The 27,875-nt window shown below is 40.6% G+C and overlaps 1 protein-coding gene across 1 annotated transcript; it reads left to right on the top strand.

The window, feature by feature from the left end:
• The first annotated feature begins 80 nt into the window (after positions 1–80).
• STARD7 (StAR related lipid transfer domain containing 7) lies at positions 81–26,869 on the top strand. The gene is made up of 8 exons (XM_015073445.3): positions 81–400; positions 10,638–10,846; positions 11,414–11,463; positions 12,934–13,044; positions 13,125–13,207; positions 13,650–13,749; positions 22,567–22,651; positions 23,505–26,869. The coding sequence occupies exons 1-8, from the start codon at positions 81–83 to the stop codon at positions 23,687–23,689; spliced, it is 1,143 nt and encodes a 380-aa protein (XP_014928931.3). The 3' UTR covers positions 23,690–26,869.
• Positions 26,870–27,875: the final 1,006 nt, after the last annotated feature.

Genomic DNA, 27,875 nt, shown 5'->3' with positions numbered 1-27,875 from the left:
GAGGCCTAGTTCGCCTCCGGGCGCGCAGCGGGCGCCGAGGGGTGGGGCAAGAGGGTCTGGGCGGGGCGCGCGTCGGCGGCATGTTCCTGCGGAGGCCGCGGGCCCTGGCCGCCTGGCTAGCGGGCGCGGCGGCGGCGGGACGCGCGGGGGCGCGGGGCGGGGGCCTGCTAGCCCTGCTGGCCAATCAGTGCCGCTTCGTGACGGGCCTGCGTGTGCGGCGCGCGCAGCAGATCGCGCAGCTGTACGGCCGCCTCTACTCGGAGACCTCGCGCCGCGTCCTTCTCGGCCGCCTCTGGCGCCGGCTGCGCGGCCGCCCCGGCCATGCCTCTGCCTTGATGGCGGCGCTCGCTGGCGCGTTCGTGTGGGACGAGGAGAGGATCCAGGAGGAGGAGTTGCAGAGGTGAGTCCGGAGACGAGGTCGTTCGGTCCGGTTCGCTGGCGCGGGTCAGATTGGGAGATCGGCACGTCGATCCTCGGGGCCTGCCTTTTCGGTCAGTGTGTCCGGTTTACCCGGTGGTACTTGAAGTGACGATGCAGTAACTCGATCCTGTTTTAGCACACCATGTTTTTTTTATTGTCTTTCTGTGCTAATTTCATTTGTCTGGCTAGAAATAACGAAATGCAGATTGGTGTAGGTGGGAAGACTTTGAATAGGGAGCATCACGCCGAAGAAATAACGTTGTAAAAAACAAATTAGGTCTTGAAGGCATGTAACCCATTGGTTCACGTAATCTTTAATTCTTCCAAAAAGGTGCAAATTCAATGCAGGTTTCAAATTTGACCTAAGGATATGTAATTTACAAAATTACTGCATTCCAAATGGGATTTCGTGAGAAATGCCAGGAGAGCTCTTTTGCTGCTGTGACAGAATTATGAGGCTGGAAAGGCTTTTGGCTTCTCAAACCAGTAGCCCAGCCATTTTAACCTGCAAAAATTAGGTCAGTTTTTTGCTGCTTTAACTACAACTTAGGGAATAGTGTTTCATTAGGCTCTGAAGTTATGCTGTCATCATCATCAAAATTTCTGGGTGAAAAATGCAGTACCATTGGTTGAATTTGATAATCTGTGGTTCTGAATCTTAATCCTTATAGTTTTCAACTAATTTCATGGGAAGCCTTGATTTAGTTCTTGCTTTACAGTATCTTTGTGTTTTCTTTTTTTAGTAAACCTTTTTTTTAAGTTTATTTATTTCGAGAGAGAGCATAAGTGGGAGAGGAACAGAAAAAGGGAGAGAGAGGGAGAGAATCCCAAGCAGGATCCGAAGTGTCAGCGCAGAGCCCACAACCGGGAGATAATGACCTGAGCCGAAATCAGAGTCCAGATGCTTAACCAACTGACCCACGCAGGCGCCCCTCTGTATTTTCCTTTTAACAAATATCCCCTCTCTTCCTCCACCCCCTAAATTTTTGTTTCCCTGTAAATCTTTACAAAATTAGGTGGTTGGCCCTAGGCTATGGTTTTGATCCCTGCAGTACTATGATATACATATAGAAAACTTACTAGTTACTAAATATCCACCTTGAGGATATAAATGCAATTGAAAATCTTAATCTTATTCACAAAAATGTTAAGATACCAAAGCATGATAGGTTGCTTGCCTAGTTTCTGTTAGTATTCTTGTGCAACTTCTCAGTCTCAGGTATGGGAAATAAAATGACTTATGGGAGGAAAACCTTTGTATTAAGAAATTATCAATTAACTGTTTGAATTTTCGTTTTCTTTTTGATGATGAAATACTCATGTTCCCCAGTAGTCAAGTTTGAGAGGAAAATTCCCAGTTGGATCTATTTAGGAAAGACAAAACCAGAAAAGGGCTACCTGGTGCAAAAGAGAGGGAGATGTTTTGGGATGGGAATTGAATAGCATTGGGGGCCTGGGTGGTAGATGACGTTCTTTGGCTTATTTCATGTGTTTTTATGGACAGTCTGTCCTGGAGCCTTTGTTTAGTAGGCCTCCCATTAGCAGGAGCTAGAGAGGAAAACAAGATAAAAAATGCATGTGGTAAACATTTGAGTCCGTAGTCACTACCCACTGTAGCAGAAAGAGACCAGTTGATGGCCAGGCCCTGTATTCGTACCATTTCCCTTCTCTTTGAGCTGTCTGTGAAACCCGGGGGCATTTGAAACACTCTTGGTTCTAATCCAGCTCCTGAAGAGGTATTGCCCTCTGTTAACCCACTCGCGAATTTCATAAGCTTAGATGAAGGCCAGTCAGAACACTTAAGGTCCTTTCTGATTCTCCAGAGTTGTTCTAGTAAAGACCTTCGTTTAACAATTTGTTTTCTAGTTCATGCTTGAATTCAGTCATATACCTAAAATTTGATGAAGGTGTCCATTTTGAGAACTAAAAAAAAACGTTTGTTACCTTGCTAGGGAGACGAATAGTAACGCTGTTCAACTATATGCCGATTGTACGGTGGTTCTATAGGTTTCTTATGTTTCTAATATCTTGTCATATATTTTATTTAATAAAATATTCTGGGTTCAGGTGAACATTTTTTGTTTGTCGTTTAAGTATTTTATTTGCTTTAAAGGAGGCACTGCTGAGGTTCTTATAGCTAGTTTGGAACATCTTAGATTTTGTTTGTTCTAGTGAAATGATTTTGGGTGGCTTCCATAATGGAGCACGGTTGAATGTGCCTCAGGACAAGTGCATTTTTTTCATTGTTAATGGAAGAAGAGCATGATTGTCCCATGGCCCCTAAATCACAGCATTTGGTTCTTCTGTGCTGTTTTTGTACCAACTTGTGCTGGTACTCTTTGAATGTATGCTTTAAACGTGGTGTGTGTTTTTTCTTATGTTACTTGAGTCTCCGTTCAGAATGAAAAGGAATAACCTGGCTTTCAATTCTTCTGTGCTTGAGAACATCTTAACAAATAGAATCTCATTTATTTAGCAACAGCAAGAAAATTTGAGAAATGGAGTAACGTGTACAAAGTGACTGGCACACTGATGGGCACCAGGTGTAGAAATCAGGTCTTTTAATGCTTGGTCTAGTATTCATACCCAGTGGCTTCAATTAAATCAAACAAAATAACTTTCAATCATTGTTTTTGGTTTTTGGTACTAGCTGGCATTCTGTGAGCCCAGGACAGATCTTATGGAAAAATACAGTAGTAATTTTTTATTGCTTTGGAACATTAAAAAAAAAAATTACAAGAACAAAAGGAGGAAGGAAGTTAAGAAATATGAAAGGCTAGGGGAAAATGTTCTATTAACCCCTCCTCCTGTTAAAAAAGTTACAGTCCATTGCTCCAGAAATTTGAGTAAATAAGTGCCAGTAAAATTTCATAAAGAAATTGTTTAGTTTCCCACTTTTATCTCAGGGCATTTAGAATAATTGTAACTTTTGTTACATTGTTTTGTGTATTATTAATTAGATAAATGACCAACAAAAGGTCCTTCATCTTTTTTGCCACTGTCACTTGAAGATTTTTTGCTGGCATACCCTTCTTAGATCATCAGAACTACATTAAACCTGACTTGAAATTTTTTACATTGTCTTCATTATTTTACCGTTAACCAGTTGGCCCAGAATCGCAGTGAGCTAGCTGATGTTTTGTTATTTGTAGATGTGTTGTCTCGTAACAGTTGTACTTGAAAATTTCTAACTTTGACCGTAATTTGTAATTTAAGGAAGGGATTATGTGAATTGAGGCAGTTGTTTTACTGAAATTACTAATTTCAGGATGGCTAATTTCGGGATGGCTTTATTTGAATCATTTTGGGCCCTTATATCAAACTCTATACTGGGGCAGGACTTACATGGCCAAACCTGGTTGTACTTATTACTCTGTTTTAATAGTTTTATGTCTTCATTTTCTTTCTATACCTCTCAATCCATATTGAAATGACTTTAGTTTTGGAGAAAGGTAAGCATTGGCTGTCTTTTTCTTAATCCTTTTACTAATCTGCTGGTTCTGTTACTATTTTGGGAATAATCTCTTTTGTCCTTTCTTCTTATTACCTGTTTAAGTCTCTTAGATAACAAGGTTTAGACACTCACCCTGTCCAAACAGGATTTGGCACAGCAGGCTAAAGAGATGTATGGCGAGAGGTTTTCGTTCCTCCACATACAGGATAGTAACTGACTTTGAACACCTGTGTGTTGCTAATGATGTCTGTCATGTCAGCATTTAGAAGTTGAGACCCTTCAGGGGCGCCTAGGTGTCTCAGTCCGTTAAGCAACTGACTTTGGCTCAGGTCATGATCTCACAGTTTGAGGGTTTGGGCCCCACATCGAGCTCTGGCTCAGAGCCTGTAGCCTGCTTCTGATTCTGTGTCTTCCTCTCTCTCTGCCCTTCCCTCTGCTTGCAGTCTGCCTCTCTCTCTCAAAAATAAATAAACATTAAAAAAAAAAAAAAAAAGAAGTTGAGACCCTTCACATATTGTTGAATCTGTGGACAAGAATCATTTGCATTTTCGTGTCGCAGTCTTGTGCCAGCATTCAGATTGTGCTATTTCAAGTATGAATGTCAGGCCTTCACAAGACATTTCTCTCCCCCTCTGGGGACTTGGTCTCATAATTTTAATCAAGGTCACCTAGTGGCCTTTAATTATATAGGAGAGGTTGATAAAGCAATGGGTCAGAAGCTCTGTACCACCTTATAAGGCCATTAAAAGTATTGCCTATAGTCATATAATTTTCTTAAAACCTTACTATGTAATTTTATGAGCCTCTGATGAAGTTTTAATAAGACATTCCTCCCCTTCTTCATTATGTGATAAGAATGACATTCAAGGGTGGTGCTTAATTTTTACTGAAGAATGCTTTACTAGTCCTGAAAAGTGTCATAATTGGTGCTATGTGATGCCTGAATTGTTCTCTGAGCCAGTCTGGTTCTGGTTTTGCTTTTGCTTTTTTCTCTGAAAGATCTTACTGTATAAAGTTCCTTTCTTATTTCTATATGTGTTTGTAGTGGTAGCAGTGAATCCTGTTTTGCAATTTTTAATTCAAATTAAAACTTTTTAAAAATGGTTAAACTTTTTTCATCAGAACATCAATATAAATTGTACTGGCTAGGGTTCTTGGTTGCAAACAGAGGTGATATTGGTTAACTTAAGCCAAAGGGATTAATCAGAAAGATGTTAGGTCACTCAGGGCATTGACAAGAAGACCAGAGTACAGGTTGGCCGAGAGAACAGCCAAGACTTGCCGTAGGAATAATCAATCTCCTTAGGGTACTAGTGCTGATTTTGTTTCCCCTAGGTTGGTTGCACTGCTGGACTCTCAACTCCTTCAAGATCATTGAGAATAATCTCCAAAAGATCCCATGCCTTGTATTATTTCCTCAAGATTCACATCCTCTACCAGAAGTCTCTAATTAACCTCCTTTAAGTTAGGTGCTGTACTCCAACTGCTAGGGCTTGAAAGAGGGCTATATCCCACCTATTTTGGGATTCTCATCGAAGCCCAAAGTTTAAAATCCAGAGAAATGGAATTTTAGAGCTAATAGAAACCTTCAAGAAATAATGTCCTAACATTACAGGTAGAAAAAGGGAGGGATTTACAGGTAAAATGACTTGGCATAAGATCACATAGTTGGCAGAGTGAGGACTGGAACACAGGTGTTTACAGTCACCATCACTTTGGGTTGCTCTAAACTTTTAATCTTGGGCCACTAGTATAACTTTGAATGTTTGGTTTTTAAAGTAATGTGTTAATATAATCTTTTAATAAGAATTTGAATCATTGAGGCCTGCTTTCATATATACTCCATTTATTCAGTAAACATTGGAGTGTTTGATGTTTACTAGGTACTTCTAGATGCTGGGAATACAGACATGAAAGACTGATTTGGGGACATTAGGGAATTCATAGTTTAGTAAAGAGGAGGCATGTATAAAGATAGATTAATTATAATATGATATATGGCTGTAGAGGAATAAAAGTAAAAGAATATGGTTACTCTGCCTGGAAGTTGACCATGAACTGTGTGGTTTTTTGAAGGTTGAAGAAGAGTGGGCATTTCAGACAGTCTATCAGTAGTTGATGTCTTCTTCAGTCTTGAATAACAGAAGAGTTGTATATGATGCAGACAGCCAGCAATCTTTCTTTCCATGGGCTATTTAAACGTTAAGGCGAAAATATAAGCCATGTTTTAAAAAACTATTATAAAATGTTTCAGATGTATAAAAAGACTTTAACATGAATGTTACAAATACAGTTATATTTAAGAAAGAAAATAAGATGCCATTAAAGACTTCTCTGTACTCTTGTCCAGTTGAAATCTCCCCTGTCCCCCAGATTATCTATCTCAGTTTGTTGTATTTCATTCCCATCTGTGTCTTTATACATAGGCATATGTTCCTAAATAATATATAATGGAACATAGAAGGTTATATGGTATTATCTTGGATGTTTTAAAGCTTCATGTAGTTCTGAACAAAATACTAACAAACTGAATCCAACAACATATAAAAAGGGACATGAAGTAGTGGGTTTTATTCCAGGAAAGTAAGGTTAGTTCATCAAATAAAAATCAGTTTAATACATCGCGTTAATAAAGGCTAAAAAACCACATGATCATCTCAGTACAGGCAGAAAAGCATTTTGACAGTCCAACCTCCTCTCATGATAAAAAATCATTCAACAACTAGGAATAGAAGGAAACTTCCTCAACTTGATTAAGGGTATCTACAAAAGACATAGCTAGCAGCATAGTTTAATGGTGAGGGACTGAAAGGTTTTCTCTTAAGATCAGGAATAAGACAAGTATGTCTGCTCTCACCACTTCTGTTCAACATTGTACTGTTCAACAACATTTTTTTTTAAACTGCGAAAGATCATCGCAACAATTTTTAAAACATATAAATGGGCAGATAAGCTGTGTTCATGGAATCGAAGATGATTGTGAAGATAGCAATACTAGTCAAACTGATCTATAAATTCAATACAATCCTCATCAAAGTCTTAATTAATACACTATTTTGTGCAATTTGACAAGCTGATCCTGATACTCCTATGGAAATGAAAAAGACCCAGAATGGTCAAAACAGTTTTGAAAAAGGAGGACAAAGTTGGAGGACTCTCTCTTCCTGATTTGAAAACTTATTACCAAGCTATAGTAATTAAGATGATATGGGGGGTGCTTGGGTGGCTTAGTCAGTTAAACATTGGACTCTCGGGGCGCCTGGGTGGCTCAGTCAGTTAAGTGTCTGACTTCGGCTCAGGTCAGGATCTCACGGTTTGTGAGTTTGAACCCCGTGTTGGGCCCTGTGCTGACAGCTCAGAGCCTGGAGCCCACTTTGGATTCTCCCACTCTCTCTGCCCCTCCCCCACTCACACTCTGTCTCCGTCTCTCAAAAATGAATAAATGTTAAAAAAAAAAATTAAAATAAAACATTGGACTCTTGATTTCAGCTCAGATCACCATCTCACAGTTGTGGGAATGAGCGCCGTGTTGGGCTCCACACTACGTGTGGAGCCACTTGGGATTCTCTCTCTCACTCTCCTTTTCCCTTTGCCTCAAACCCATTTACCCTCTCTCTTAAATAAATAAATATTAAAAAACATATATGGTACTGGCATAGGATGGATAAATAAATTGTTGGAATAAAATGGAGAGTTTTAGAAATAAACCCTTATATTTATGGCCAGTTGATTTTCAAAAAAAGTGCCAGACAATTCAGTGAGGAAAGAATAGTCTTCAGATGGGTCTGGGACAACTGGAGAGGCACATTCTAAATAATGAATTTAGACCCCCTGCCTCATACCATACACAAAAATTAACTCAAAATGGATCAAAGTGTAAACTAATACTAAAACTTTTTTTTTAATACTAAAACTCTTAGAGGAAAACATAGGCATGAGTCCTTACGACTTTGGATTAGGCAGTGATGGTTTCTTAGCTGTAACTCCAAAAACACAGGCAATCAAAGAAAAAATAAGTGAATTGGATTTCATCAAAATTAAAAACTTTTGTGCATCAAAGGTCACTATCAAAAAACTGAAAAGATAACCCAAAGCAATGGACAAAATAGAAATTATATCTGATAAGGGACTGTTATTGAGAGTATATAGAAGAACTCTTACATTTCAACAAGAAAAAAATGCAATAAAATAACAGTTTAAAAATAGGCAAAGGGGCGCCTGGGTGGCTCAGTTGGTTAAGTGTCTGACTTTTTTTTTTTTTTTTTTAACGTTTATTTTTGAGAGACCGAGTGCAAGCGGGGGAGGGAGACATGGAATCTGAAGCAAGCTCCAGCTCTGAGCTGTCAGCACAGAGCCCGAAGCAACCTTGAACTCAGGAACTATGAGATCATGACCTGAGCCAAAGTCAGACGCTTAACCAACTGAGTCACCCAGGTGCTCCCAAATGTCCGACTCTTGATTTCAGGTCACGTCATGATCCCAGGGTTCCTGAGATCAAGTCCTATGTAGGGCTTTGGGCTGACAGTACGGAGCCTGCTTGGGACACTCTCTCTCTTTCTCTTTCTCTCTCTCTCTCTCTCTCTCTCTCTCTCTCTCTCTGCCCCGCCCCCACATGCGGTGCATATGTGCTCTTTCTCTCAAACATTTAAAAATAGGCGAAGAGTTCCATAGCTGTTTCTCCAAAGAAGATACGCAAATGGCCAATAAGCACTTGAAAATATGCTTAGCATCATTAGGCCCTGGGGAAATATAAATCAAAGACCATAATGAGATATGCTTTTCACACCCACTAGGATTGCTAGAACCATGAAGATAGACAATAACAAGTGTTGGCAAGGATGTGAAGCAGTTGGAACCCTCATACGTTGTTGGTATGAATATAAAAATGGTGCAGCTGCTTTGGAAAATAATTGGGCAGTTTCTCAAAAGGTTAAACATAGAGTTGCCATGACCCAGCAAATTCGATCCTAGGAATCTACCCAAGAGAACTGAAAGCTGTGTAGAACTGTGTCTACATGAAAACTTGTACACAACTGTTTATAGCATTATTATTTTAAACAGCCAAAAAGTAGAAACTTACTTAAGTGCCCATCACCTGATGAATGGATAAACAAAATGTGATGTATCATTCAGTGAAATAGAAGTATTCAGCCAAAAAAGAGGGGAACAAAGTACACCATGAATGAACCTTGAAATTATGCTGAGTGGAGGGACGCCTGGGTGGCTCAGTCGGTTAAGCGTCCTACTTGAGCTCAGGTCATGATCTCGTGGTTTGTGGGTTTGAGCCCCACATCGGGCTCCATGCTGACAGCTCAGAGCCTGGAGCCTGCTTCAGATTCTGTGTTTCCCCTCTCTCTCTGCCCCTCCCTCCCTCTCTCTGTCAAAAATAAACATTAAAAAATTCATAAGAAAATATGCTGAGTGGAAAAAGCAAGACACAAGGGACTATATATTGTATAGTCTTTATATTAATTGTCCAAAATAGACAAGTTCATAGAAATGGAAAATAGATGAGTGGTTGTGAGAGGTTATGGGAGTAAGTGACTGCCAATGGGTATAGTTTTTTGGGGGGATGATGAAAATGTTTTGGAATTAGTGGTAATGGTTACACAACCTTGTGACTATACTAAAAAACATTGAATTATATGCTATAAAATGATGATTCTTCTGGAATGTGAATTATATTTTTAAAAGAGGAGGAAAAATATGTAATTATATAAGTTTTTATAATCAACCCTTTGAGGTAGGTGCTGTTATTATCCCCATTTTACAGATTAAGAATACAGACTGGTCAAGTAATTTAATGTTTTGGTGAATGAATGTTGGACTGGGATTCAAACTCAGGAAGTCAGGTTTTTATTCATTTTATACTGCTTTAACCACACCTTTTTTTTTTTTAATATATTAACAATTTAAGTTTATTTATTTTTTTATTTTTAATATATGAAATTTATTGTCAAATTGGTTTCCATACAACACCCAGTGCTCATCCCAAAAGGTGCCCTCCTCAATACCCATCAGCCACCCTCCCCTCCCTCCCACCCCCCATCAACCCTCAGTTCTCAGTTTTTAACAGTCTCTTATGTTTTGGCTCTCTCCCACTCTAACCTCTCTTTTTTTTTTTTTTTCCTCCTTCCCTTCCCCCATGGGTTTCTGTTAAGATTCTTAGGATCCACATAAGAGTGAAACCATATGGTATCTGTCTTTCTCTGTATGGCTTATTTCACTTAGCATCACACTCTCCAGTTCCATCCACGTTGCTACAAAAGGCCATATTTCATTCTTTCTCATTGCCACGTAGTATTCCATTGTGTATATAAACCACAATTTCTTTATCCATTCATCAGTTGATGGACATTTCGGCTCTTTCCATAATTTGGCTATTGTTGAGAGTGCTGCTATAAACATTGGGGTACAAGTGCCCCTATGCATCAGTACTCCTGTATCCCTTGGGTAAATTCCTAGCAGTGCTATTGCTGGGTCATAGGGTAGGTCTATTTTTAATTTTCTGAGGAACCTCCACACTGCTTTCCAGAGCGGCTGCACCAATTTGCATTCCCACCAACAGTGCAAGAGGGTTCCCGTTTCTCCACATCCTCTCCAGCATCTATAGCCTCCTGATTTGTTCATTTTGGCCACTCTGACTGGCGTGAGGTGATATCTGAGTGAACCCACACCTTTCTTATGCAAGTCATTGTGTGGACATTTCATTTCACAGGTTAATTACAACCACCTGCACCATTCCTTTTGTTTTTCTTTGCAGATCCATTGATGAGATGAAGCGGTTGGAGGAAATGTCACATGTGTTTCAGCGCTCTGGAGTTGAACGCCACCCTTCAGAACCAAAATCCCAGACAGAAGGGAATGAAGATTTAGGGGGCAAAGAGCAGCCATGGGAAATGGTGATGGATAAGAAACACTTTAAGCTGTGGCGGCGCCCTATTACAGGCACTCACCTTTACCAGTACAGAGGTGAGCCCAGCTTGGCTGCCTTGTGTGTTCCATGGTTGCCCAGGTGTGCAGGACTTTTGTTCCTTATCCTCTCTAAACTGTTCTTTTCTGATTCTTGATCAGAAAATTTACCATGGTTTCTTGTTTTTGTTTTGCCTCCCCCAGATGACAAGTATCTCAGTGTCTTCATTGCTATACTTTGCTGTAGGTTGTCTTTGTCTTACTTTGCTGTCCCAATATGATAATCTAGTTTTTGAATCTGCCTTTTATTTTTCTATAGCAAATGTTTTTGTTGTTGTTGTTGATGTTTATTTATGGGGGGGGAGGGGCAGAGAGGGAGTGAGAGAATCCCAAGCAGGCTCCGCTGTGTCAGCACAGAGCCCCATGTGGGGCTCCATCTCAGGAACCCTGGAGTCATGACCTGAGCTGAAATTAAGAGTCGCCTAACTGACTGAGCCACCCAGGTGCTCCTGAATCTGCCTTTAAGATCTGTCTGTAGTCTATAATTGGAATGCAGTTAAGTGATAGGAATAAGGCAAGTGATGGGTATGTGGCATTAATCCCTTATTCTTTGTTATGTCATTCTAGTTTTTGGAACCTACACAGATGTGACACCCCGGCAGTTCTTCAACGTTCAGGTGAGTAAATTTTTCTTCCCAGATTTGGAGCTTCTAAGCCTGGAAATCCACTGCAAACTGTCCACATGAATAATTTTTTTAACTCCGAAGACATTGGCTTCAGTACATCTGTCTATTTTTGTATCCTTCTCCTGTCAAATAGCATCTAGGTAGACATTGGACTTACTCTTTGTCCAAGGGGATGAGACTGATTCTATCCTCTTACAGGGCTGTTGGAAAGATCAATTAGAGGAACGAATTGAATGTTTTTAGTATTTTATAAGGCGTTACAGTTATTTTTTCCTAAACAATTTAAGGGTAAGTTACATACCCTTTATTCCGAGATCCTTCAGTGTGTATTTCCTAAAACTAGACATATTCTCCTAACTGTGGTGCCATTATGAAAGTCTCTAAATTTAACATTGATGCAGCTCTTATACCCTTTTTTTTTTTTTTTGCAACTCTTCTACTCTTGTTTGTATTCCAGTTTTTATTTATTGACCCGATAATGTTCTTTACAGCATTTTCCTCTTGAGTGCAGATCCAATCAGGATTTAGTAATGTGGAATATTGCCACAGTGAAGCTATTTATTTAGTAAAGATGAAGAGTATTTAAAGACTCCTTTCTTCCTTGGGTGGAAATGTACGAAAAGGGGAGGTGGGATCACCTAGAGTTGTATAAAAATTTTTTTTTCCTTCTTGGATTTTTCACTGTTTTATCAGGCTTTCAGTAACTAATTAATGATTATAACACTCACTAATAATATGCAAGTGCGCACTTCCCCCCAAACACTGAATTTTGTTAATTTATATGGAGTTTTTGTTGAGTTTGGATGTGCATGATATGTCTTATTTTGAAATTCCCTAGTTACAAGTGATGCTAGAAATTTAAAAATATGCTGCCTGCATTTCTTTTTGTGAAGTGTTGCTCATACTTTTGGGCTTTTTGTCTGTTTAAATCTTTAAAAATTTGTTTTACCCTTGTACATTTGTATGTCACTACCTATTAAATTTTCCCTAAACATGTCTATCACAATATTTTTTTCTTATATTTTTCTTTGCTTTGCCTTTTTAAAAAAATATTTGAGAGAGAGAGAGAGTGAGCGGGGAGGGGCAGAGAGAGGATCCGAAATAGGCTCCATGCAGTCAGTGCAGAGCCTAACGTGGGGCTCGACCCCGTGAACTATGAGATCATGACCTGAGCCAAAATCAAGGGTTGGTTGCTTAACTGACTGAGCCCCCCAGGCACCCCTGTGCTTTGCCTTTCTTTAGTAAGATTCACTTTCAAGATAATGCTATTGGCCTATAAGAAAGGATTTTGAAAGACTTGTCTAAAATAAACACAGCTGTGTTTTTCATACTTTGCCACTTTTAGGTCAGGTTTCCATTTCAGAATAAGATCCTTGGGTCAGAGGTCCAAGCATCTGGAGAAGTCTTCTGCAGCTTTGTTTTGAATTTCTTAGGTCTTGACATTCTCTTCTCTTTCTACAGCTGGATACAGAGTATAGAAAAAAGTGGGATGCCCTGGTAATCAAGCTGGAAGTGATTGAGAGGGATGTGGTTAGTGGTTCTGAGGTTCTTCACTGGGTAACCCATTTTCCTGTGAGTATTTTCTTTACTATTTTTACTTTTATCACATCCATGTGAGGCAGAACACTAATTCTGCCTATTCTTTCCTTTAGTATCCAATGTATTCCCGGGATTATGTTTATGTTCGACGGTATAGCGTGGATCAGGAAAACAACGTGATGGTGTTGGTGTCACGGTATGTGTGGTTACTTGTGGCTCCTCCTGAGATCCTTTAGCTGTGTCCTTCATAGATGTCTGGTGGGAGTTTGCATGGTCTTGTTAATAGGGGTGCTGCTAGGACCCCATCCATCCCAGCTAGAACATGAGTGGGCTTTGACTGGTGACAGTCTAGGAAGATAGAAGGGGTGTAAGCTTTTCATTAAACCATTTCTTTAACCTTAATATTGATAATTAGAAAAATAAGTGCTTTTTTCTTCAACACAAAGGTTACAAAGCCTAGGAATCACCAAGGAAACTCACTTTGTTTTTAGAACTTAGTTTGTATTCATTCATCTTGGTGACTCTCTGTTTTATTTTAAAAATTAGAGTCAGCTTTTTAGATTTTCCCCTTAACTTTAGCTCTTACGCTGTTTTGTATGTAAACATTACTGAGTTTCCTTAACTTTTCTCCTTACCAGTGCTGTGGAGCACCCTAGTGTTCCAGAGTCTCCAGAATTTGTAAGGGTCAGATCGTATGAATCCCAGATGGTTATCCGTCCCCACAAGTCATTTGATGAGGTGAGTTTTACATCATCCAAGAGATGATGTGTAGGTGCTATGGGATTTTCTCAAGGAATGCCTTTTGTCTGAACTGGGAAGGGCAATGGTTCTCAAACTTGGCATGCATCAGAGTCCACTGGAGCTTGTTAACATACAGTGCTGGGGTGTGGCCCAAGAATTCTCATTTTTAAGAGGTCCCAATGTGATACTGCTGGTTTGAGAACCATTGCTGTAGGTGATAACACCTGGAAGATCCTCCAGGACAAAGTTCTGATGACCCACGATTCCTATTTGTATGAGAGACAGGAGAAGACGACGGCCTGTTAGCGGCAATCTTTGGGAACTGAAGGAGCATCTTTTCCATCAAAATTTCACCACAATGGGCAAAACATTTGAAACCTTTCTGGATTTCTGTTTCCTTATCTGTAAAATGAGAGGGTTAAAATAATGTTCTCAGCTTTCTTTAAAATTCTGTGACCTTTCTTTGAGAAGAATTTTTTTTTCAATGTAGGGAATTGCTTTTTTTTTTTTGTCAAATCTATTGAGTTTACTACGTATTGATTCCAGTGGTTGCTGGTTTTAGTTGTATTTCACTTTACAATTAAAGGCTTTGTTTCTTTCCATTACTTTTATTTTTGAGCTGGATGAACTGTGTGTTAGTATGGTTTTGTTTTCAACAAGTTGTTCTATTTATACTGCCTGACGTGGGACTTTAAATATGACAGAAATGGTGGTTCACTTCAGTTAATGTGGTGATTGACTCTTTTTAACTGGGAGATCTGTGTGTTTACTTGTATACTATTTTTAGAACAGTATTTTTCAAACAGATTGCTACCCATTAGTGGAAGACAAAATTACTTTAGTGCATTATGACCAGCTTAAAAAAAAAAAAGAAAAGAAAAAATATACAGAGTAGAAATCATCTGAGTGTAAGCATATTTCATGAGACTTGTTTAGGTACATAAGGATGTATGAATGTGTGTGTATGAGGCTGAGAGAGAACTGGTTGCAGTGTAAAAAGTTTATTTACAGTGTGTTGTAGTTAAAAAGTCCTTTAGAACTTTAGAAAATAGAAAAGAAGTAGTAAGGCTACTTAGTGTCCATGGCTAGTTGCCTTTAGGAAGGGGAGCCTGGGTCAGGCTGGAGACCGTGTGGGAGACAGACTTAGGTCTCACTCTTTTCCTTTAAAATTTTAACCTTGCCCCCCATATATTTCCTATTGGGAAAAAACTGACTTGAGTTCCAGCATTGCTACCTTTAGAAACCATGACCATGAAATAGCCAAAGCATCGTTTAGCACCTAGCCGAGTGTGTTGTATCTAGCAGGGGCCCAGTAAATAATTTCTTTCAATTGGGGTGGGGGAACAATAGAGATTATCTATATAATTCTTTTAGTATATTGGTGGCAAGCTCTTATGAAAAAGGTAAGATTTGAGTGGGGTCTCTTGAAAAGGCAGACTGGATAGAGGAAAACAGGAAGCGCCCTGGGAGCAGACACGGCATGATTTATCAAAGACAAAGACAAAAATGAGCCATGAATAGGTTCAGAGACTCACCACTTAGAAAGGAAAGTTGAGATTAGGGAGGAGTGATAAGTTAACATTGACCATGTAGATAGAATACTTGAAAACCAGGCAGCTGCATTTGGACTTGGCAGATGGAAAATAGATCCTTGAGCCAAGGTATGGTGTTTTATTTGTTTTACTTTTATATACATTTCAAATTTTCCCTAATTAAAAGATAAAGAGGGGCGCCTGGGTGGCTTGGTCGGTTAAGCGTCTGACTTCGGCTCAGGTCATGATCTCACGGTCCGTGAGTTCGAGCCCCGCGTCAGGCTCTGTGTTGACAGCTCAGAGCCTGGAGCCTGTTTCAGATTCTGTGTCTCTCTCTCTGCCCCTCCCCTGTTCATGCTCTGTCTCTCTCTGTCTCAAAAATAAATAAATGTTAAAAAAAAAAAAATTAAAAGATAAAGAAGTAGAAAGAATCATGTTGATGAACCTTCTGTATCCATTCCCAGCTCCAACAGTGATCAACTCATGGACAAACTTATTTTATCTATATCCTTTCTTGTCCCTTTTCCTGCTCTCCTGATTATTTTGAAACAGTTTCTTGCTTTACTATAGAAGAACCCATGGAAGAATTCTTCTATAGATATTTCAGTATTTATCTCAAAAAGAAAAAACATTTTTGAAAATATAACTTCAGTGTCATAATGATCCCTAATATCAAATAATCTAGTTAGTGTTCATATTTTCCTGATGGTCCATGAATTTTTTTGTAGTTGGTTTATTTGAATCAGGACTCAGTTGGCTCAGGTCATGATCTCCCAGTTGTGAAATGAAGCCCTGCGTCAGACTCCGTGCTGGGCATGAAGCCTGCTTTAAAAAAAAAAAAAAAGTTTGGGCACCTGGGTGGTGGCTCAGTTGGTTGAGTGTTGAGTCTTGGTTTTAGTTTTGGTTGAGTCTTTGGTTTCTGTCTCTGTCTCTCTCAAAATAAAAAAATAAATTAAAAAAAAGTAAATATCTTTTTTTTTTTTTTTCTTATTTATTTTGAGAGAGCACGAGCTGGGAGGGTCAGAGAGGATCCCAAGCAGGCTCTTTGCTGTCAGTGTGGAGCCTGGCACAGGGCTTGAACTCATGAACCGTGAGATCATGACCTGAGCTGAAATCAAGAGTTGATGCTTGAGCCACCCAGGTGTGCCAAAAGATAATTGTTTTTTTTTTTTTTTAATGTTTATTTGCTTTTTGAGAGACAGAGTGTGAGCAGGGCAGGGGGCAGAGAGAGAGGGAGACATGGAATCAGAAGCAGGCTCCAGGCTCTGAGCTGTCAGCACAGAGCCTGACATGGGGCTTGAACTCACAGACTGTGAGATCATGACCTGAGCTGAAGTCGGACACTCAACCGACTGAGCCACCCAGGCTCCCCCCAAAAGGTTAAATTCTTGAAGGAAAAAAAATATGATTCAGACTCTAGACATTTGAAATTTGTTCATATTATCTCGAGTCTTTTGAAGTCAGTATGTTTCCCCTCTTTTTTTTTGTTTTTTGTTTTTGTTTGTTTTTTTTGTTTCTTCTTGTTGTTGCTGTTTTGCAATTATATTTGTTGAAGAAGCAGGGTTTTTTTGTCCTGGATCTTGATGATTGTATCTCCATAGTATCATTTAATGTGTTCCTCTGTGTCTGTACCCAATATTTCCTGGGTATTGGTAGTTACTGTTCAAACCTCAGGCTTGAACAGATTCAGGCTGGTTGGTTGTTTTGGGCAAGACCACTGTATCAGAAGGCCAGTTGATGACTGTTTCTTTCTTTGTGAATTTAGAAATGATTGGTGATTATGGCTCAGATCCGTTATTTCATTAGGGGTATAACACATTGCTGGTTTTGTAATTCCTTTATTTTTCTTCATTTATTTCCACTTATTAGTTGAAACACATTAAGGTAATTTTCCTCACCAACTGTTTGGTTTTCTATAGTGCACATAGGAAAGGGAAGTAAGAGAAATGGTTGATTTGTTCCTTTATTTATGAGTTTCAAAATAATGCATTGGTCCTTTCAACCAGGGATCCTCCAAAGGTAAAGTTTTTATTTTTTTGTTATAGACACATACCATTAGTCTTTGCTGTAGAAGAACTGATAGAAGACTTCTTCTAATGCTATTTTAGTTAGTTTTTTTTTTTTTTAATTCAAGTTAGTTAACATATAGTGTAATAATGATTTCAGGAATAGAAGTTAATGATTCATCACTTACATATAACACCCAGGGCGCATCCCAGCAAGTGTCCACCTTAATGCCCCTTGCTCATTTAGCCCACACCTCCCACCTAGCACCCCACCAGCAACCCCCAGTTTGTTCTCTGTATTTAAGAGTCTCTTGGATGGTTTTGTGTCCCTCTCTGTTTTTATATTATTTTTGCTTGTCTTCCCTTATGTTCATCTGTTTTGTATCTTAAATTCCACATATGAGTAAAATCCTAGGATATTTGGCTTTCTCTGCCTGATTTATTTCAAACAGCATAATACATTCTAGTTCCATCCACATTGTAGCAAATGGTAAGATTTCATTCTTTTTGATAGCCAGGTAATATTCCATTGTGTGTGTGTGTGTGTGTGTGTGTGTGTGTGTGTGTGTCTGTGTGTCTGTGTGTATCATAGCTTCTTTATTCATTAGTTGATGGACATTTGAGCTCTTTCCATACTTTGGCTATTGTTAATAGTGCTGCTATAAACATTGGGGTGCATGGCCCCCCTTCAAATCAGCACTCCCATATCTTTTGGATAAATACCTAGTAGTGCAATTGCTGGGTTGTAGGGTAGTTCTATTTTAAATTTTTTGAGGACCCTCCACACTTTTCCAGAGTAACTACATCAGTTTGCATTCCTACCAGCAGTGCAAAAGGGTTCCCCTTTCTCCACATCCTTGCCAGCATCTGTTGTTGCCTGAATTATTAATTTTAGCAATTCTAAATGGTGTGAGGTGATATCTCATTGTGGTTTTGATTTGTATTTTCCTGATGATGAGTAATGTTGAGCATTTTTTCATGTGTCTGTTAGCCATCTGGAGGTCTTCTTTGGAGAAGCGTCTATTCATGTCTTTTGCCCATTTCTTCACTGGATTATTTGCTTTTTGGGTGTTGAGTGTGAGAAGTTCTTTATAGATTTTGAATACTAACTGTTTATCTGATCTGTTATTTGCAAATATCTTCTCCCATTCCATTGGTTACCTTTTAGTTTTGCTGATTGTTTCCTTCGCTGTGTAGAAGCTTTTTGTCTTGAGGGTAGCTATTTCAATTTTTAAACATGTTTGGTTAGTTTTAACCTATTGCAGTTATTCTTTTTCTTTTTTTCAGTTTGTTTATTTTGAGAGAGAGGTGCGAGCAGGGGGGAGGGGCAGAGAGAGGGAGAGAGAGAATCCGAAGCAGGCTCTAAGCTCTTAGCACAGAACCCAGTGTAGGGCTTGAACCCATGAACTGCAAGATCATGACCGGAGTTGAAATCAAGAGTTGGATGCTTAACTGACTGAGCCACTCAGGTGCCCCTACAATTATTGATACTCAGATTCGTCCCAATTTTGGCCATTAGGGGCCTCATCTTCCTGGCTTGAATCCTTTTGACTTGACCTCAGGGGTTCTTTTGTTTTCTGCTGTTATAAGATATCCTAGGTTCATCTTGTATAGGTTTAGCTGTAAACCTGAAATTAGCATTTCTTTAGGGAGTCCTGGTTCCTTTTAAGAAAATGTCATTTAAATACCAGGATTTGGGGGTGATGACTGGCTCAGTCAGTAGAGCATGTGATTCTTGATCTCAGGGTTGTAAGTTCAAGCCCCAGGTTTGGTATAGGGATTACTTGAAAATAAAATCTTTAAAAATAACCAGAATTTGGTTTCTAGGAGTAATAGCTATTGGTTTGCTCATTGTTTTTAGGTCTTTTCAGAAGATAGAACTAAGTAATAAATTTTACTTGTTTGTTTTAAAGATAAATCTTAAATACATGCCAATACTTTTAATTCAAATTTCAGACTGGAGAGTTGTTTATTATTTTGTGTCTTACATCTGTCATCTTTTCCCATGATGAGAAATTCAGTTCTTACCACTCCAAACATAACTACTCATTTGCTTTAACCTGAAATATACACAACAGCTTCAGAGTAATACCGCAAAGATCACCAATAATGTGATGATTTTAAATTTGTGTATATATATATTTGTATCCTTAGGGTATGTACACAGGGTACAAAATAATTGAGTTTTAAAGTTACTTGAGAGGCACCTGGGTGGCTCAGTCAGTTAAGCATCCAAATTCGGCTTGGGTCATGATCTTGTGGTTTGTGGGTTTGAGCCCATGTCATCTCTCTGCTGTCAGCGTGAGCCCGATTTGGATCCTCTGTCCCTTTCTCCCTCTGCCCCTCCCCCACTCTCTCTCTCTCAAAAAATAAACATTAAAAAAAAGTTTTTTATTACGTTTCTTTATTTTTGAGAGGCAGAGAGAGGGCATGAGTGGGGGAGGGGCAGAGAGAGAGAGACACACAGAATCCAAAGCAGGCTCCAGGCTCTGAGCTGTCAGCCCAGATCCCGACGCGGGGCTCGAACCCATGAACCGTGAGATCATGACCTGACCCAAAGTCGGTCATTCAACCGACTGAGCCACCCAGGCGCCCCCAAAAATAAGCACTTAAAGTTATTTGAAATAGGTGTTCTCTTTGTGATTTTTCTTACTCAGTTTGTAGTTGGGTTCCCTGTTTTCTACTTTACTTTTGATTTTTAGATACTGCTTTTTAAACTTAATTTTGTTTTATTAAATTATGAAAAAAATTTGTTTTTCCAAAGTGAAATTTATCAATAACTAGAGTGATTTTGCTTATATCCCTGTACCTTCCACCCAGTTCCTTCCTTCTTCTTATGGGTAATCATTGTTTTTGGTTTCCTTTTAAAACACAAGTAGTGGTGGATGAGAACCTGGGTCTCTTGACTTCTCAGCCCAAGTGTTTTATGGGAAGAATAAAGTCTTTTATATATATTAACTAATTTAGTCTTCTAGCCAACTTTGTGGTGGGTACTGTTACTGTTTCCACCGTACAGGTTTTACCTTTCCCTTCTCTTTACTTCCATAGTATTCATCTGTATCTCTGTTAGGCATCTATTCTGTTTATTGAAAGCTCCTGAGGGCAGGGACTAGCACATTTTTGTTTGCTCTGTCATACCCAGCACAGTGCCAATCACAGCAGACATTCAAATATGTATTGAGTAAACGAATAAAAGATTAAACAGTCCATTCAGGAAAAAAAAGAACTTTGGTGTAAAAGCATGGGAATTTAGGGGCACCTGGGTGGTTTAGTCAGCGGAGCATCCCACTTTGGCTCAGGTCATGATTTCATGGTTTGTGAGTTCAAGCCCTGCATCGGGCTCTCTGCTGTTGGAGCAGAGCCTGCTTGGGATCCTTTGTCTCCGTCTCTCTCTTCGCCTCCCCTGCTTGTGCTCGCTCGCTCTCTCTCTCAAAAATAAATACATAAACATTTTAAAAAATTGGTTTAAAAAAAAAAAAACATGGGAATTTAAAGTTGTAGTTCTGCCACCTGGAGTTGTGGCCACTCTGCTTTAAAAAGTACAGACATAGGAGCACCTGGGTGGCTCACTGGTTAAGCGTCCGACGTCAGCTCAGGTCATGATCTTACGGTTCCTGAGTTGGAGTCCCATGTCAGGCTCTCTGCTGTCACACAAAGCCTGCTTCAGATCCTCTCTGTGCCTCTCTGCCCCTCTCCTGCTCACGCATGTACTCTCTCTCTAAAAAATAAACATTAAAAAAAAGTGCGACATAAGAGCGGTTATCTCTTACCCCTTTGGATGGAGTATGATCGGTTACTTCTCCTAGGATCAGGACACTTGTCAATCTCCTTAATTTCCTGTCCTTCACTGGAGTTAGGCAGTGAGAGTGCTGAGCCAAAAAGAGTGGTGGGTGCAAGGGCCCTGCAGTCAGAATTCTGGGTTCATCTTAGCTGTCATTGAGTATGTGGGTAACCTTGGGCAAAGCTCCTTTTTGCTCAGTTTCCCCCCCTACAAAATGGGGTAACAGTATCTACATTATAAGTTGAAATAGTTCCTGGCACACCATTAAGTGGTCTATAAAGGTTTGCTGGTAGTAGTAGCAGCAGCAGCAGCAGCAGTGTGGCACAGTTTATATCATTTTAAAAATAATTTTTAAAAATTAAAAAAAATTTTTTTACATGTATTTATTTTTGAGAGACAGAGCACAAGTGGGCGAGGGGCAGAGAGAGAAGGAGACACAGAATCCAAAGCAGGCTCCGGGCTCTGAGCTGTCAGCACAGAGCCTGATACGGGGCTCGAAAACTGTGAGATCATGACCTGAGCCGAAATTGGATGCTTAACCGACTGAGCCCCCCAAGCACCCCCGGGAGTTTTTTTTTAATGTTTATTCTTGAGAGAGAGACAGAGCACAAGTGGGGGAGGGGCAGAGAGAGGGAGATGTGGACTCCGAAGCAGGATCCAGCGTCCGAGCTGTCAGCACAAAGCCCGATGCAGGGCTAGAACCCATGAACCACGAGATTATGACCTGAGCCAAAGTCGGACACTTCACCAACTGAGCCACCCAGGCGCCCCAGAGTTTGTATCATTTTGATAAAGATTAGGACCTTTAAACATTTTGGGATATGTGTTGGGATTTTCAAAACCACTCCCAAAATTCACAGGAAGGACTCCTAGGACTCAGCATGTAATTGTACTCATGACTAAGATTCATTATATAGTCATGTAGTAAGGATACGCAGCTGGATCATAAGGGAAGAGACAGGCAGAGTCTGAAGGAATCCATGTGGAGGCTTCCTCTTGCTGTCTCCCGTGAAGGAGAGCACATTCTTCTAGCAACAAAAACATAGCAACAGGTATGTGATGTTTCTGCCCAGAGAAGCCCATTAGAGACTCAGCACCCAAGATTTTTATTCAGGGCTGGTCACATAGGGATCCTCTGCATAGCACATACCAAAATTCCAGATGTCCCCAGAAGGAAAACAGGTGTTCAGCGCAAACTGTATGATTGTTTGCACAAACAGACAAGACACACAGGGAGTCACCCTTACACTTAACAACTGTTGACTGGGAATAGTCCGGGAGCCGAGTTCCCCGACATCACCTGAGGGCCAACCTTGTAGGGTGGCCCTTCTACGAATGGCAACCTCTGAGGTCTTCAGTATTAACGCTTTTCTGAGCAGGGTAAAAAATGACACTGTCTGCCCCAGAGTCCGATCATGATCATTCTGGGGTACTGGATATGGAAGCTATGGTGGGTAATTCAGGTATCATTATTTTTGCTGTACTTCTTTTTCAGAATGGCTTTGACTACTTGTTGACCTACAGTGACAATCCCCAGACTGTGTTTCCTCGCTACTGCGTTAGTTGGATGGTTTCCAGTGGTGAGTGGGCACTTGTATACAGGGCCTGGAACCTGGGCTGAGCATTTTGTTTTTCTCTAGCTCTTAATGGCAAGCAAGATTAGTGCTTGTCTCATGGGAGCACTGTTGGAGAAATTAAATATCTTTCCTGGTCCATTCTTGAATACTATGAAGACATTGAAGCCTCCAGCTGGGGTTCAGAGGGATGAGAGTTAGGGAGTCCCTGAAAGCAACATGTGCGTGCCCAGAAGGGAGTTTTAAGAACAGTTGCTTAGCTTTTATTCCTTAAATATGGACTGTGTATGTTAATGTGTTAACAATTTTTTTCTTTTTAGATAGTGTTGGAGGCCATACAATCTGGTGGAAAAAATGTGGTAGTTATAGGACAGTAACCTTGAGAAAGGGGCTACCATGTATCTTGACAAAGGCTACATATCACAGCTGTAACTGTACCTTTTTCTTCCAATTCCTTGTTTTAAAAAGCATCCTCATGTGATTTTCTTTCTTTTGCTTCTCTGTAGGCAGCTTCTGATACCTCAGGGGGAGAATGGAGAGATTAGGTGTTTGTGTTTGATATTTGTCTAAATAAAATTGGCAGATAATTAGGCTATGCTACTGATAAGCGGTGTTTTAATCACCTAAAAGCCTTATGCGGCTTGATCAGTACCCCTTACCAAAGGATCTCCGAGGTCATGGATTGTTTTCACTCTGTATACATTTTAGGAGGCAGCTGTCACTCACAGGTTGTTGATTAGGCTGTGATCTCTATAAGAAAGGAATTGGCTCCCTACCATGAAAGAAATAGGGCCTTCTAATTTTGAGCCTATTGTCAGTTTGTATTTCAGCCTACCCAGATTTTCCTCTCTCCCACCAGGCATGCCAGATTTCCTGGAGAAGCTGCACATGGCCACTCTGAAAGCCAAGAACATGGAGATCAAAGTAAAGGACTATATCTCATCTAAGCCTCTGGAAACGGGTAGTGAAGCCAAGGCTACCACCCCGTCTTCAGAGCGGAAGAATGAGGGTAGTTGTGGCCCTGCCCGGATCGAGTACGCTTGAAGGGTTTTGGGATAAGAAGGGACAGGCTGCTTTTAGCCCTGTCTCAGTTCCTTATCTGCTACAGAATGGGGACATGTATTAGAAAGCGTCTGCTGTAACCACCAGTGCAGGATGACTCAATAACTGGTGTCCGATTTCATTCAGAGCCCTTACTGCTCTTTATCAAAACAGGAGGAATCATCCATGAGGGCGTTGTCATATTCTCAGGCCCAGCATTTTGAAATTCAGTATTTCATTGAGCTAATCTGGAACAAACCTCTCACCTCAGGCCAGAAGGGGACAACTTCTTTTCGCTTCCTGAGTAGTTTCCTCTGCCAACATTCCAGTTCTCACCATCGGTTCTGCAGCGCTTTGGATTTCCTTCAGTTCTGAAGGTCCAGCTGGAAAGTACAGTTGGCCAGTTGAGTCTTCAATGAGGGGTCATTGGGAGTGCTCTTGGTAACAGTCCTAGTGTTGAATGGATGTGAACTATTGCTTGGCAGTGTAAGTGCCTTGTCCTCACCCTGCTTCTATCTTTAGGGACATCAAGTTTGTACCAAGGAATTTCTGCCTCCCAAATACCACCCCATTGACTCGCCATCCCCCAAAGCAGTTTCCTTTTCATTGACCAGTTCTTCTCTATTCATGCCCTATATTAATTTTGATAGGGTCAATGGTGATGCTCAAAATATCACACTTTAGGTTTGGGGTTTTTTTTTTTTGTTTTTTTTTTTTTAACCTTTGTGTCAAAACGTAGGAATTGGGAACTTGAGTAGGATTTCTCCATAGTCCTACTGTATAGAAAACACCATTTTGATTCAGGCATTATTTTTCACACTTCAGGTTTGACTGGATGCTGAGGACTTGTCCATCTTGGAAGGCTAAAGGCAGAGGAATGGGGGTTGGGCCACTCCCTTGGAGCTCTCAGAGCTGTAGACAAGCTGTGTGAAGAAATAGATGTAATCTTGCCCCAAATACTGATATAATGGGGATGTGGTTTATGTGACCCTTTTGTTCCTCTGCAAAGTTTTTCCTCCTCTTTTCAGAGTTAAAACGAAAGCAAACTACACTGTTTGGGTAAAGTCACAATCAGATGGTATCAGTTTGGCCTGGCTGATTTTGCTTATGGTCCTGCTGCAATCTGACAGAATAGGGATCAAGTTTTAAATACTCCCTTCTCTTTTTTCCGTAGAATTTAAACGGCTGGATTTTCCCCTTTTTTCCTATTTGGCTACCCTTTTGTGTTGTTGAAAAGGGGATCTAAGCCTCAGATTGACTCAAACCTCTGGACATTTTTGTTGCCTGTTAAGTTTTGTGCCAAGGAAATAACTGCCCCCGTGTTTCATGTCTTGCCTTCTCTGAGTCATTGGCAGAACAGAGAGATGTGTTGAGTATCTCCAGCTTCTTTTCGTTGATCATTTCTCTCTTCTCATCCCCAGGACTTCACAGAAGCCAGGGAAAAGCTCCCTGGGCTATGTCTGAACTTAGCGCCTGTGATTGTTGGGGCATGGATGGTGGTGTGGGCAAGAGTGTGTGAGTGCACAGGTGTTAAGGAGCTACATGTTGCTCATGTTCCTATTTTTGGCAACTTGACCCTATACTTGGGGTCAGTCTGTACAGTTACTTATGTCATTGTAATGATTTCACTTCTAACTGTGACATTTTTATCAAATGTGTGAATAAATATATAAAGATTGGTACAAGAGTGTTTGTCTTTGGACATGTGGTGGTGGGAAATCTTGTGTATTGGGCTTATGGTTTCTTCCTGATCAGAAAGTTGGAGTGTTTCTACTTAGGGTTGGCACATGGAAGCAGCAAGGTGTGGTCTGGGTAGGGGCTAACACAGAGCTAACCACCTTGCCTTGATTATGAGCCCTTTCCAGGTAGCCAGTTTGGCAAATGAAAACAAACCACCTGTTTCCACTTCGTTGTCTTGATCTACTCACCATCTCCTTTGCTTTTAAGGAAGGATCAACTTGAGGAAACAGTGTTTGAGCTTTGCTGACAGTGAAACTTGGGAGGGAGCAAGGAAAGGAGGAAAGGATTTGAGGAAGCCAGGTTTAGTGCGGGAAGCAGACCGGGACTTTGGCTGGAGAGGGAGGGTGGTGAGTTCAAACCCCACTTGGCCTGGTGGGAAGTAGGGTCACACAAGCAGTTCTGCTAGAGTGTAAATTTGTTGCAAGGCGATGGATAGATCGGAGACACTTAAGAGCGTAACGTGAACTTTGAGTTTATGTGTGATTCTGCCTGTGGGAAACACTACGTGAACACAAATGTACACCTGAAACATTAAGGCTCTTTTCTCCAAATTTTTCGGAGATAATCACTGGAAAGCCATCCCTGCTTGTAGACTACTTGTTAGGTGTTGTATGCTTATGGGTGCACATGTGTTTTTATAATCAGTTTGGAGAGTTGGTGACTCTGGCCTCCGCCCTGCTGCAGAGGCCCCTACACGTGGCATCCTTGACATCGTTCTCCAGATTCTGCATTAACACTTCCACTGAGAAGCATTTGAGTTCTTACAGAAAGCAACATTTCCATTGTTGGACAGTTCTAGCTTTCAGGAAGTCCTTTATGTTGAGACTAAATGTGCCACCTCAGCGTCTACCAGAATCAGTGGGTCAAGCCCTGTCTTTGGAACAACACAAGGAAAACATTTCCATGGGATAGTACTTCACATTCTTGAAGACAGTGCTCATGTGACCTTTACCCTTCCCCAGGTTTTCTGTTGCTAGCAGCTTCAAAAATCCTTCCAACTCTTTATTATGAAAATGTTTGAAAAATTGAAAAATAATAAAACTTTGTATGCCCTCCCCCTACCTTTGCTGGTTGTTAACTTATTATGGTGTGTGCTTTGTCTTTATATATAAATACACTTTGCTGTGGACTGAACTGTCTCCCTAAAATTCACATGCTGAAAGTCCTTATACCCAATGTGATAGTATTGGAAATGGGGCCTTTGGGAGGTGATTTGAATGAGATGAGGTCATGAGGGTGGAACCCTCCATGAACGGATCTGTCCCCTTATGAGAAGAGACCCCAAAGGTTTGCTTGTTCTCCCCTTCCACCGTTGTGCAGACAACAAGGTAGCCTGGCAAGCTAGGGGAGAGTGTTCTCACCAGGAACAGGATTGGCCAGCATCTTGAGCTTGGACTTTTAACCTGCATAACTGTAAGAAATAAAGTTCTGTTGTTTAAGCTACCCGGTCTATGGTATTTTGTTCTGGTAGTCTGAGTAGAAGTTTTCATGACCATTTGAAAATAAGTTTCAAACATCATATTTCACCCCTAAACACTTGAGTATGCTTTTTTTTTTTTACAGTGATGTTCTTTGTAACCACACTAACCAGTAGCACAGAGAATGTAATATCTAATAACTCACTCCATATTAAAATTTCCCCAGTTGTCCCTCCCCCCCCCCCCCCCCCGCCAGTGACTTAACAGTCCCTCCCCCAAATCCAGGATCCAGTTAAATATCGAGTGTTGTGTTAGTCAGTAGCCAAGTAGCTAAGTCAACGGTAGCCTGCCCTTTGTAATGTAGCTTTCTGGGTGCTTCAGATGTAGTGCAGTGGTTCTCAAACTCGAGCTTTGAAAACTCCGTGCCAGGATCTCACCCCAGACCAATTACATCAGAATTGCTGAGGGTGTAAGTATGGAATGTTAAAGCAATCAGAAGGATTAAAAATAGGCTGCAATCTCCCTTGATCTGCACACTTCTAATCCAGGCAAAGGTGTCATTAACTTGTCACCAGTCTTGTCACACTGTTGGCTTAGGTTGGGCTTGGGATCAGCTAATAATAGCCACCATTACTGAGCACTCGCGGTGCCGGATACCATGCTTCATGCATTCATGCAAGATCTCTAATCCTACCACAGCCCTGGGAGTATGTAGCTATCCTTGTCGTATAAGCAAGGAAATGGCATCAGAGGTTAAGGAATCTTCTTGCTCAAGGTTACACCGGAAGTGACAGCCAGGATGCAGACCTAGCTTTGACCTCTCCAAAGACCCCTCCAGCAGCATGTCTTCACACTTAGTTTCTCATAAATACTGTCCTGCTTGATTCCTTCCCAGGGTGGCTGACTTTTGGAACCTGGATCATAGGCTTTCTTTTTATCCGTTCTTGTTAACTTTTACATGGCTTAAGCCTCCCCTTTACCCGCTAGTTCCACCATCCAATTGCTAATTGTTCGGTGATGCTCTTTCTGGG

This window comes from Acinonyx jubatus, chromosome A3 (assembly GCF_027475565.1).
Source record: "Acinonyx jubatus isolate Ajub_Pintada_27869175 chromosome A3, VMU_Ajub_asm_v1.0, whole genome shotgun sequence".
In the NCBI taxonomy this organism is placed as follows: domain Eukaryota; kingdom Metazoa; phylum Chordata; class Mammalia; order Carnivora; family Felidae; genus Acinonyx; species Acinonyx jubatus.
This window is presented reverse-complemented; position numbering and strand designations above follow the sequence as displayed.

Coding starts and splice junctions, on each gene's coding strand:
- STARD7 (XM_015073445.3), top strand. CDS start 81: ATGTTCCTGCGGAGGCCGCGGGCCCTGGCCGCCTGGCTAGCGGGCGCG. Junction 401..10,637: donor CAGGAGGAGGAGTTGCAGAG/GTGAGTCCGGAG, acceptor TTTTCTTTGCAG/ATCCATTGATGAGATGAAGC. Junction 10,847..11,413: donor TCACCTTTACCAGTACAGAG/GTGAGCCCAGCT, acceptor ATGTCATTCTAG/TTTTTGGAACCTACACAGAT.